Source organism: Micromys minutus (genome assembly GCF_963924665.1).
Source record: "Micromys minutus genome assembly, chromosome: 8".
In the NCBI taxonomy this organism is placed as follows: Eukaryota; Metazoa; Chordata; class Mammalia; order Rodentia; family Muridae; genus Micromys; species Micromys minutus.
Genome location: NC_137977.1, coordinates 59,606,491 through 59,619,808, shown reverse-complemented (window position 1 = coordinate 59,619,808; position 13,318 = coordinate 59,606,491). Strand labels below are relative to the sequence as shown.

Sequence of the window (13,318 nt, the reverse complement as noted above, 5' to 3'; positions counted from 1 at the left end):
GGTCTCAGATCTGCTTATATGTGTTAGGCAAGATGGCACAAGCCTTTAGTCCCAGCACTAGGGAAGTAGAGGCAGTTGGACCTGAGTCAAGGCCAGCTTGGCCTACAGAGCCAGTTACAGGCCAGCCAGAGCAACATAGTAAGATCCTGCCACAACCAAACCAAACCGAACTGTTCTCCAGCTGAGGATGACCTTGACGTGCTTACCTAGCTTACAGGGTGGTGTGGCTGGAGCCCAGGCTCTGCTCTGCGCTGCCACTGACAGCCGAGCAACAGCCTCAGCCCCTTGAACTTTCTTCCTGACCTAAATGTATTTCTCTTGTTCGAATCTCTAGATATTTTGTTGTTGCTTTATAAGGGCAAACCAGAGTCCTCAGTTCAGCATGAACACAGGCGGTTCTGACCTTAGTGCTTGCTTTCCATTCCATGTAAAGTACATCACATCAGATAACCATTAAATATTAAGATAGACATTGCAATATAATCATGTAATATGCTAGGTGTTGATCCAAATTTTTCTAGCATATTCTGAGATTAAATTAGAAATTTCTAGCACATTTCATAATCACATTTCATGAGATTAAAGCTTTACAATATGTCTTCACTACAGAAAGGCGAAAGTAGCCGTGGGACACTTACTCTAGTCCTGGTCATATTGTACTGGATGGTTCTTATTACAACCAGAATTAGGAGGCTCCCCAGGGAAATTTCAGTTAAGACTCTTTCTGAATACCAAGTAATGTTTTTTAATATCTGTAATAAAGAAGAAAAGTGTGAGTAAAAACGACTCCCTTAGGAAAGGTATGCCTACTATTTTCCAAGTTCATTTTGCTCTGAAGATAAGTTAACAGTAAAAAGGTGAGCTGAGAGCTTCACTTCTCCTAAGCAAATGGCATGAATGGGTTTACTTCTCTTCTTAAGCAGATGAAGAAGAAAAGACCAGGTCTAGAAATCAAGAGGAAATCTATTGATATCATTATTAGACAAAGGGGAGATGTGTATGAAACTGACACAGCACACAGATAAACAGAAAAACAGAAAGAAAAAAAAATAGAGATTAGCAATTAGAAAGCAAAAGTAAGACAGAGTAGGTGCTGAGAGGCAGAACTTTCCCAGTAGAATTAAAAACCTCTACAGACAACCAGGAGAGGCAGGAGCACCAGGAAGGAGCCCACCGTCTAAGAAGACACACCCAAGTCCTCCTGCTGCTGTTCAGAGCTGCCAGCAAGTACCAAGGCAATAAAGGTTACCTTAGAAAAAGTATACAAACTCCTTAAGAGACAGATAACAAAACTCAAAGATTAACCAAACAGCATATGATCACATACTACAAACGAATATATCATGACCAATCATGTTGTTATCCCAGAAATGGAAAGACTGCCTCAATATTAACGAAAAGATTCATTAGTGTATTTCACTATATTAACAGATTTCAATGCAAAAAAAGCACAGACGATCAAAAATATATAAAGAACTCTTCCAACCCACTAATATAAATAATCCAACTTTACAGGATATGATATATAGGTATTTATATATCTCATAAAGATATTAAACATAGACATTGGAGAAAAGATGTTTTCTTCAACAAATGGTGCTGTAAAAACTGGATAGCCACATGTAGAAAAATAAAACTAGATCCTAATTTTTCACCCTGAACAAAAATCAAGTCCAAATAGATCAGATGTAAAACTCTAAAACAGAGAAAAAAATCGTTTAAGATACAGGAATAGGTGAGGACTCCCCAAACAGGACTCCAGCTGCTCAGGAAATAATCACAGCTGACAAAAGTCACAATCTCAGGAAGCTAAAAACTTCAGTGCATGAAAGTCAACAGTCTAGTGAACACACCGCCTGCAGGAGGAAAGTCTTTGCTCTCTAGACGCCTCACAGAAGACTGTTTCTGAGAAATATGAAGAACTCAAACTACTAAATGACAGAGAATCAAACAATGCAATCAGTAAATGGACTGATGATGTGAACAGATAATTCTGAGACAAGCTAAAACACACATGATGGCCTTGCTGGCCATCGGAGAAATGCAAACCAAACAACAAAGAGATTACACCCTGTCCCCGTCAGAATGGCCGGCATCTACAACATATTAACAAAAGCTGAAGCCGAGGCAAAGGGAACACAGGGCTCAGGAGATAGCTCAGTGGGCACAGGTATGTGTGGTGGAAGCAAAGACCCTCCCTCCAAGTTCATGCACACTTTTTTGGAAAGAAGAGACCTCCAGAACACTTCTCATGGGAATGTAAACTAAGTCAACTACTATGGTAATTATTCAGAAGTCTAAACTAGGTGTGACATGTGACTTTTCAGTCATATACCACTTCGGGGTGTTTACCAAAGGACTGTACATCAGTGTGTCACAGAGACACTTGTCTCTCATGCTCACAGCAGCACTGTTTACAGGGGCTAAGTCAATGACCTGACCTAAATATCCATCAGAAACATGGATAAAGAAAATGTAGATTGTTCTTTTCAGCTATCAGGAACACAGTTAATGAGGTGTGCTAATACACACCTGTGGATCCCCAGGATTAGGGAGGCAGAGCAGGAAGACCAGGATTTCAAGATCAGCTTTATAACATAGATAGCTCAACGCCAATTTGGATTACATGAGTCCCTGTCCCAAAATAATAACAATAAAAAGAACAAAATAACAGCATTTTAGGAAAATGGATGTACATGAAGATAATTGTATTAAGTGAGTGAAGGAAGTCTCAGACAAACAGCATGTTTTCTCTTGTTTCTGGTTGCTAGATTAAAAAAACATAAAACTGTGAACCTATATATATGGCAAGTAAAACTGTCCTGGGGAACAAAGAGGGAAATGCTCAAAATACACTGTGTTTTCATATGAAAGTATCTTTATGTAACCTGGGATAATCTACAGGGAACATATGCTAATGAGAATGATGTTCACGTGAAAAGAACAATGAGTCTAGAGGTACCAAAAACGTATCTATTACTACTGAACCAATTTGAGACATTTTAATAGTGGCTAATAGTTGTTCAGGAGAGAATGAGGATAAAAAACACCATATTGTTTATGAACCAGAAGAAAACACCATTTCTATTCCAAGTCCTCCCAGAAACTCGAGCAGGAGGAAAGCGGATGAAACCCCAAGGCAAGTGAACTTTGTGGAGAAGCCCCTCTGCTCTGCACCTGCCATCATCTGTGGGAACTTACCACTTCATGAATGGACCGATTGAAGCCATCATCTTCTGTAAGGATCAACAGGATTATAAGGGCCATATAGACATGGTGTGAGTTTCTTTCCTCAACATGATACAGAATCTCAAGAATTGGTAAAACCTAGGAAGTAAATTATTATACCATTTCAATATCTTATGAGACCTTTACACTGTTATTCTACATGCTTGGCATTAAGGCCAGACAGTTTTCATGAATAAAAAGGACAGACACCCGCTTGGCTGCATGTGCTCTCTGCACTCATAGCTAAGGTCCAGGCAAGACAATCACCACTAACTCAGTAAAGGTCCTGCTGAAAAAAACCTCATCTCCAGCAACCACTCAGGCTCAGTTCGGAGATCTTAAGAGGGCACATCAACTCCCTCTAATTAAGAGAGGAAGAGAGAACTGAGCCACTGGGAACTCAGTAGCTAAAGGACTATTGTAGCCTCGGTGCATTTTCTCAGCGCGTGCCCTGAGACCTCCCTGTCAATGACTCACATCAAGCACCCCATCTTATGATCCTGTTCACAGATGCACATGTTCATTTTTAATCATTCCTTTCACATAGTTAACCTGTTCATTCCTCACTAACTAGAATAAACATCACTAAAAGCATATGGGAAAAATAGTTAAATTGTATGAAACCATCATACAGACTGTGCTGACTACTTTTATGTCAACCTGACACACGCTAGAGACATTTTAGAAGAGGAAGCCTTGATTGAGAAAATGCCTCCCCCCTCCTCCACCCCTGACAGGACTGTGGGCAAGCCTGTGGTGCATTCTCTTGACTGATGATGGACGAAGTGGGGCTCAGCTCAGTGTGAGAAGTGTCAACATCCGGCTGGTGCTCTCAAGGGTGTTAAGAAGGCAGGCTAAGCAAATTATGGAAAGAAAGCTAGTGAGAAGGTTCTTCCAAAACTTCTACCTCAGCTCCTGCCCCAAGTTCCTACCCTAAGTTCCTACCCTGACTTCCCTGGACAGTATGCTACAAGCATCAAGTTAAAATAAACCCATGCTACACCACCCTGCAGGGATTCAAGAGGACCTGGAGATCCAGTAGCCTCTTGTGGCAAGCCATGAGAGCAAGCCGTTTATTTAATGTATGTGAGTACACTGTCGCTGTCTTCAGACACACTAGAAGAGGGCATCAGATCCCATTACAGATGGTTGTGAGCCACCGTGTGGTTGCTGGGAATTGAACTCAGGAGTGCTCTTAACCACTGAGCCATCTCTCCAGCCCATAACTGTAATTTTTCTATTGTTATGAATTATAATATAAATATTTAATATGCAGGATGTCTGATATGTGACCACTGTGAAAGAGTCACTCAACCCCCCAAAAGAGTTGTGACCCACAGATTGAGAACCACTGTTGAAGACTTCTACCAGTGTGTGTTCTCAGTCTGGAGACAGCTGTTCTCTCATCTCACAAGGCAACATCTGCACCACAGAAGCCTACAAGTCATGCCCCAGGCTTCCTACTCATTGCCAAAATCCCCCCAGAATTCATGAGATACACAACTGTCTCTGACTCCCCTGCCCACCAGGAATCACAGCTCTCCTCATGACGAGGACTGCACCATGGTTTCTACCCCTTTCTGGTGTGGAGACAGATTTTAGTTCATCACACCTTTTGTTCTTAATGCCATCATGATAAAAACACTAATATTTTATGCGTCTTAAGCATTTACATAGTATTTAAAACCAATAAAGAAACTACCAAATTTGTGGTGGTGGTGTTTGATCTGTAGAACTCAGGGGACATTCTGCTGCTGTCAGCCAGCTGCTGGCTCCTTGAGAAATGACCATGTATCAGTGAGTGCAGTGAGAGGTCATGGTATCTCAAGCACATCCTGGCACAGTAGCATACTTTTCCCTTTTCTTAAAACACTGTTGGTAAATATCATCTTCAATGGAAAGCCATGGTTGTCTATAGGAGATCTGTCCACCAAGACAAACTGTGGAACTGATGTTATTTTCTGAGTGGACCTCTAAGTGGTGTCCAGCCTGGGGCCTTAAAATGACTTAATGGTGCAGTGCTGCATTCAGCTGCATTCAGAGGCACTGAGGACAGACCCTTGGGAAGCTAAGCTGAGACAGTCGTCCTGACTTTCATCACTGTCAGCGGGGCTGGCTGAAAATCATAACCAACAAACAGGTGGACAGTCCTTGGGGTTGCAGAGGATGCTGCGTAGAGAACCTGCTCAGGTGGAGCCCAGGGCAACAGGTGGCTGTTCAGGACCCAAGGACAGAAGCTCTACTCACTCAGTTCTACGTCCTACCAGTCTCTCCAGCATCACCTGATGGCCACCAGGGAGCCTCTTGGGAAAGACAGTAAGTCACTCTGTAATGTGGACACATGTGCATGTTTCTCTTGATACTTACAAGATTTTCCATATCTGTCCGGGCCAGCATGTACGTCCTGACATTGCTGTTCTGATGGAGCAGAGTGTACAGGAGGAGCGTTGCTTGATCAGACACCTGCTGTTCACACAGGGCTGTGTACAAACTGTTGAAGTTAATCTGGAAGGTATGTGGAATTGATGATGGGAACGGACTGCTGTCTGAAATACAAAATATCAGCACGAAAATGTATAAAAAGAACACATGAGAACTTTCTGAACTGTGTATTTACACATAACAGTTAAGGCACTTCCAATAGTAAACCACAGCTGAAACACTCAGTAACACTATTAATCCATTTTTAAGAAAAATAACTAAAATGTTAACACATGACTTAGCTGGTTTTAAAATAAAATAAAAATCAATATATGAAACACAAGCTAAGGCAACTACCGTAAAGCTTCTGCAACTTTTATTTAAAAGGAAACTTAAGGGTTTGGAGAGAAGGCTTAGCGTTTAAAACGAAAACTACTGTGCTTCCCTAAACTGAGCTCAGGTGGCTCACAGCCACATGTAAGTCCAGCTCCAAGATAACTCTGGCTTCCATGGGCACCTGCAGGCACACAAGCCCATAGCCACAACAACACAAACATGCACAATATATTTAAAAATAAATAAAATCAATCTTTAAAAAAATTAAAAATAGCTCTACAACTATTAAGAAACTTAGTAAAGTTTTTAAATGATAAAAAGTATAAATCATAGCTCAGTCATCTTGAGAACCTGAGTGAAGTTAGATTTAATTGAGTAATTAGTTTAGTTGTGTGTGCATGTGTATGTGCGCACTTATGCATGTGCAGGAGTGTGCAGCGTGTGCACATACATGTGGAAGTCAGAGACTTAGGTGTCTTCCTCCATCGCTCACTACTCTCTGAGACAGCATGAAGCTAGTTATCTAGCAAAGCTGGCTTCTGTGCCCTGGCTCTGCCTCTCCACCCTGTGATGCTGAGGCTGCAGGCACACACCTGCGCCTTGTTTTATCGTAGTTCAGATGTGAGCTCCACCTCCCTGGCTGACACTGCAACTGCATGCATCTGGGCTGGTAGAAAGCAGGCTGAGCAAGCCAAGGGGAACAAGCCAGTAAGTGACATCCCTCCATGGCCTCTGCATCAGCTCCTGCTTCCTGACCTGCTTGGATTCCAGTCCTGACTTCCTTTGGTGATGAACAGTGATGTGGAAGTGTAAACTGAATAAACCCTTTCCTCCCCAACTTGCTTCTTGGCCATGATGTTTTGTGCAGGAATGGAAACCCTGACAAAGTCAGAATACATGTGTTTAGTTGTCTAGCTGCCAAAGAAGAGGTTAAGAATGCCATGAGAACAGAGCTGAGCATGTCTGTGAGGGATTATCTACACCAGGTTAGCTGAGGTGGGAAGAAACTTACACACTGGCAGTCTCATTTCACGGACCAGGGTCCCAGACTAAATAGAAGGGCATTAACACCAGGGAGGAGATGGCAGGGTGAGCACAGGCACCCTAGACTGCAGATCCAATGCGACCGTCTCTTGAGCCGCTGCTGCCAGAGTTCCTGCCATAATGGACTGGACCCGGGAACCACCCATGAGCTAGAATAAACCCTTCTTGCCATAACTTGCTATTTGTATGTCACAGAGAGAGTAATACAGCAAATATGCAAATATTACATGGTTTTTACAGCACTCACAGGAGAAGAGTCTTGACACAGCCATTCTTTACAATGAGAGCAGAGTGCTCACCAACCTCTGCTATACTTGAGTTCACTGACATGTAAGTGTTCTCTGTATGTATCTATAATATCTCTACGTGCTGAGCCAGCAAGTGGCGGGAAGGAGCCACTGTACAGACGGTTTATGTCTATTATCCCTTATTTAATCTCTACAAGAACTGAGCCATTATTCTGCTCAACTTTAGAAATAATGAAATAGAAGCTCAGAGAGACTAAATTAAATTTCCCAAGTACCCTAGCAAACCCAGACTGACCTCTATGTTACATTGCTTCTACTGGTAACAGCCATGTCTGGTGAACCTACACTACAGTAAAAGCTTTTGTTTCTTAAAAACCACCAGAGACAGAGATTATAGTCTACCTGACTCTGGTGTCTGTGCCTAGAATTGCTGTTCTACTTAACGGTCTCCCAAAAAAGGATAATCGGAGGCATGGTTCAATTCTCAGATCTCAAGTGGGGTCAGTCCGACCTGCACATGAGCCTTTGGCCTAAGTGGCAAAAGCAACATTGGGAAACACCACACAGTGAGTCCTTACTGCGGTTTACACTCCTCTCCTGCTTGATATTTATATAAAGTGCTGTTTTGTGGTATATCCACATTGAACACCCTACCACTGAGGGTTCCTGAGATTATACAAACTGCCAAAGATCTCACCCTAAAATGACTAGGGTGTGGTATGAACCCAGGTCAGCTCAGCTCCAAAACGAGCTTCCTTAGCCATTAAGTAATACTGTCACTAAAAACTGAGTACAGTGACAGCAGAAAACCACACAAGTTCCCATTTCCATCCACTGCACTGAGCTGACGCCTCACTGGCACCACAGCTTGAAGGTCTGTGTCCCCAAGTGCTCCTCCCTTTGAGGGGGGTAGGTGTTGATAAAGTAGTCACACCAGCCTTCCATCCCACCTCCCATGCAAGGATTCGGCATCTTTGGTGTCACCTTGGAAGTAGAGATCGGCCTCCGCTCAGCTACACTGAACTTGCTGGGGCTCTGACCATCTACACCCCAGGCTAGCCCAGTGTTCTTTACAAATGACCTCGTCCTAGCAGTACTTCAGTACAGCAGCACAAACGGATGAGGACTCCACACATTTTATCCAAAGTGAGAAAGGCACGGGTCCTCCGCACCCCAAGCGTCTGACTGTGAGCAGTTAGCACAGGCCAGGAAAGCAGGGTGGCACCAAGACTCAGACGCCGTCGAAATCCTGCCCAGGAACTTCTTTCTTATTTTCATACTGTACAAGCGCTAGATGTACCCTGGCCACCCAAGCACCTGCCACAGGACCCTTCCTTTCAGAGCACAAAGTGCCGATTCCTACTGCCCAGCTATATCGGCATGAGACTACTGTTACGGTCAGCCTTGGGGTAGTAGTTACAGCCCGGGCAAGGAAGCTGCAGGACAGACAACCATAAAGCCCCTGGACAAAAAAGAAAAAGGTTGTTTATTTCTGTTACAGTATTTAGTCCTAGAAAACTTTAACTATAATACAGACTCTGGAATTTGAAACCTATCACATAGGTTTCACAGGCTGATTCTTGTCCCTATCATTGAAACTACTGTGTGTCTCTGAAATAAATATAAATTTAACAGACATAAGGACCACATAATTCCTCTAAGACTTACGTATCTGCCTGAGAAAACACATGCCAAGTTTTCCTACCTGGGACTCCTCGCAGAAACTACACACCGCTAAACAGAGTGGGCATGCCAAGCCTCCATGTACTGAACAGTCATTCAAGGGAAGCCACCACAAACCTTGAGTGTTCTTGAATGATGTGACAGCTTGTCTGTAGGGGTTGGGTATGTCTGGGGCATCCGTCAGGTTTACCAGCACCAACAGCAGCAGGAGACTCTGGTTGGCCAGAGGGGAAGTAAGTTCGGGAGAGGCGGCCGCTTTGCTGCCCACCCCGCCTAGCGTGAAGACAGTCCAGAGACCAGCTTGGGAAGAAAACATACAGTTAGGACTACGTCACCAACAACGTAAGTATTCTATACATTTATGCTTAACACTCTGAAATATGCTTTTAATTAAAAACAAAACAAGTTCATTATTTGAAGATTCTAATGATTGTGAGCACACACACATGTACACACACACACACACACACACACACACACACACCACAACCAAAGAATACATAGTCCCTTACTAATGTGATTTCACACGGTTTCCATGTTGAAATGAGGTATACTTTTATACATGAGGTGAAGGTATCATAATTATTGTCACCAGTTTCTTTTAATTTTTAAAATATAACTCTAGACACTGTAAAATTCTGTTCCTTATATTCCTAGTGGACAAAGCTGCTCTAGAGCAAATGTCTTACAGAGGAAACGAACACAATCAAAGGAAAAATCCAAATCCTGTGCACCACCAACCCACAGGTGAGAAGACACAAACTCTGTGTGAACACCCTTCCTGTCACTGAGCACTATGCTCCCTCCAAAAACACAGAAGGGAAACCCTGTTTCCAAAGTTGTGGAGGGGCTCACTATTGGTAGGCAATATGGCTGAGCACTCACCGACTCACAGCACACCACTGCAGGCACGAGCAGGTTACAGGTAACACTCACGGCACAGTCTAAGTCGCATTATGCGCAGACGTAAGACACACAATTAATTTGAAAGACGACACTAAAAGGCGGGGCTGCAGCAATAGTTATTTAGTCACCTGCTTGCCTTGGAGACATGAGGACCCATGTTTGATCTTCAGAACTTATCTTAAATCTCTGGGGCTCACTGTCCGGCAGCCCAGACTACCTGGTGACTTCCCGGCCAGTAACAGGCCCTATCTCATAAAAAACTAAACTTATGGGGAAAAGGTGGTTTGCAGATGAAGAATGGCGCCTGAGTGGGAATTCTGGCTGACAGAGACACACGTACACACACGTGCAAGTGTATACACACATACACATCACCACCACCAAGGAATAAAACGTCTCGTGTGTTTTCACATTGCTTCTATGCTAAAATGAGATATTTGAACATATGAGCTTGAAGTATCATATAATTATTTTCAACAGTTTCTTTTCATTTTTAACTACTAGACACTGTAAGATTCCATGTTAATTATATCCCTAGTGGAAAAGTTTCTGTGGCAACCACCCCATTATCCAGGCATGTTCTAGCTAATGGGTGCTGCACTCGCTCTAAAACCGAGAAGCAGAAGCCTTGCTCCACCTTGCGCCAGTCAGCATGACTCCCATTAAGAAAACAAGTAGCAGCAAATGGAAGGAGGATACGGTGGACATGGAGCCCTTACACACTGGTGGGAATGTGAATTACTCCAGCCACTGTGGAAACCAGTATGCATCTAAACTACTGCATGGCTAAGCTACATCACCCCCAAGTATACACCAAAGGACTCTGAATCAACAAGCCAGAAATGCTCGCACATCTGCTCAAGGGTCAAGACATAGGCTCAACAGAAAAATCAATAAGGAAATGTGGCATTACTCAGCCATGAACAATAAAACAGTATCACTTTGCAGGGAAATGGATCCACGTGTAGATGATCATATTAGGAAAATAAGTCAGACTCGGAAAGACAACTTGTGTAAGGCACATTAAAATCACATATGTATATGGGATGTGGAAATTGAGTTGAGAATGTTTGAGGGGATGGATAAGAACGAGGGGATGGATAAGAACGAGGGGAAGGGGGAAGACAAGGAGTAAGGACAGAGTGTCAAAGTTCATGAAATATCTGCATGTGAAAGTGTCTATGACACGCATCACAGTGCACAATAACAAATGCCAACTAATACTCACTCACGTTCAAAGCCTTCTTATACCCATACCCAAATGATAACCAATGAGAGAAGACCTAATCCCGGCTGCAACAGTAACAAAGACAACGTTCAGGAATCCCTAGGCAGTGTGAGGGCTCAGCAGGTAAAGGAGAGAAAGAGCAGAGGAGAAGACGGAGAGAACAGGTCTCCATTGGTCGTGATGAATCAGCAGCACGTGCCTGAGTGAAATGGCTCCCCAGGACTGGAGCAGAAATACCCCAGGAATTCTCAAACAGCAAGTATCTGTGGAGCTCAGTTGGGGAAAAAGCCAGTCTAGTGGTACGGGTCATCCCCCAGTAATTGTGCAGCCTAACAAAGAAATCATAGGTTGAGTCCCATTCATTTGAAGCTAAAAGGGACAGCATAATTCATATTATTTTACAATTGGAGTCCAACATGGGCTTGAACCCACAACCCTGAGGTTAAGAGTCTCATGCTCTACTGAATAAGCAAGCTAAGCTCTAGGGTGGCTGTCATCAAGTCTCTCCAATCCTCGGCAGTTATACAGTTTGTGTGCCCAGTTACTGTGGCCATTACTGTTTAACACAGGGTGAGTGGAAGCCATAACTTGTTATTGCCTCTTTAAAACTTTTTTAATGAGTTTAATTACTAGGGTCCTCACAGTGGACAAAATTGACTTCCACAAGTTTTCCTCTGAACCCCACATTCAGGTACACATACACACAAATAAATGTAAAAAACGACCAGCAATGAACCTAAAATATGTAAGATGTTTTTGGGCTGACATATACTGAACTTGACTGAATGACTCGAGAAAGCTAAATTAAAGTGGAAACATTTACAAATAAAAAGACCCATGTTGGCCAATGGAATCACAATGAAGACCCAGACATCACTCCACATATCTACAGGCACTTGGTTTTTGAGAGTAAAGTCAAAACTAGACTGGAGAAAAGGCAGCACATTCTACAAATGGTGCTGATCAAACTGGACGGCTACATGAATGAGAACAAACCCGTATCTATCACCCTGCAAACACTCAACTCTTAATGGCTCAAATGAACCTGACAGAAGAGAAAATGGGAAACAGGCTTGAACTCGTTGGTGCAGGACACCAACAGCACAGGCACTAACAACAATTAGTAAAGGAGACCCCAGGAAAATGAAAAGCTCCTGTATGGCAAAGGACAAAGACGCAGCCTACAGAACTGGAAAAGATCTTTACTAATTACATGTCCAAAAAAAAAGGGTTAATATCCAAACTATGTAAATAACGTTTTAAAAAAAGATGTGTACTGTAATCAAATAATCATAGAGGTTAAGTATCCTGTCAGGAACTGGGGGAAGGAGAAAGGGAAGACTTGGCAGACATTGCAAAGAGTGAGACAGAGTCAGGGAGCGTGTGGCAGCTAGGTGCAGGTCAACTTGACATACAAGCTAAAGTTACCAGAAAGCGGGAGCCTCAACTGAGCAAATGCTCCATGAGATGAGACTGTGGGCAAACCTGTAAGGCATTTTCTTACTTAGTGATTGATCGGGAGGGCCCAGCTCACTGTGGGTGGGGCCATCCCTGCACTGAGCAAGAAAGAGTAAACCAGTAAGCAGCACTCCTCCATGGCCTCTGCATCAGCTCCTGTCTCCAGGTTCTTACCCTGTTTGAGTTCTTGTCCTGACTTCCTTCAGTGATGAGCAGTGATATCAATAAACCCTTTCCTCCCCAACTTGATTTTTGGTCATGGTGTTTCATTACAGCAACAAAAACCCTGACTAACACAGAGGAAAAGGCAGGGAATCTGGCTGATGACTTTGGAGGTAAAAATCACCAGCAGAAGATAGCTCAGAGGTTAACCGTTCTTTCCAAGGACCCAGGTTCAGTTCCCAGCACCTATATGGAGACTTACAACTGTCCATAATTCACATTCCAAAGGGTCTGACATCCTCTTCTGGACACACTGAGCACCACACACACGTGTGAATATATATATGCAGGCAAAAACACCACTCCATAAAAATCACTAACATGTTATCATTGATTATATCTTTTTGATAATGTAATTACGTATTTTTATCTGTGTACACACCTGCCATTTTAGTTAGTTATTACAGACATTATCTTTTAAGAAACATCATCATTAATAAATGCCTCTGTAAAGAAATAAAAATAATATACAGCAAAATAAGCAATTATATTTCTCTGAACTCACCATGGTAAACTATTTTAATTCTCTACACTGTAATATTTT

At 42.9% G+C, this 13,318-nt stretch overlaps 1 protein-coding gene across 2 annotated transcripts in view; it reads right to left on the bottom strand.

The window, feature by feature from the left end:
• DYM (dymeclin) overlaps positions 1–13,318 on the bottom strand; it is a 246,867-nt gene that overhangs the window by 157,889 nt on the left and 75,660 nt on the right. For both annotated transcript variants that reach the window (XM_080920012.1, XM_080920013.1), the window contains exons 9-12: positions 9,078–9,260; positions 5,596–5,774; positions 3,202–3,327; positions 639–752 (exon numbers count right to left, since the gene is read on the bottom strand). In XM_080920012.1, coding sequence (XP_080776138.1) covers positions 639–752; positions 3,202–3,327; positions 5,596–5,774; positions 9,078–9,260 — 602 coding nt within the window. The remainder of the gene's footprint in view (positions 1–638; positions 753–3,201; positions 3,328–5,595; positions 5,775–9,077; positions 9,261–13,318) is intronic.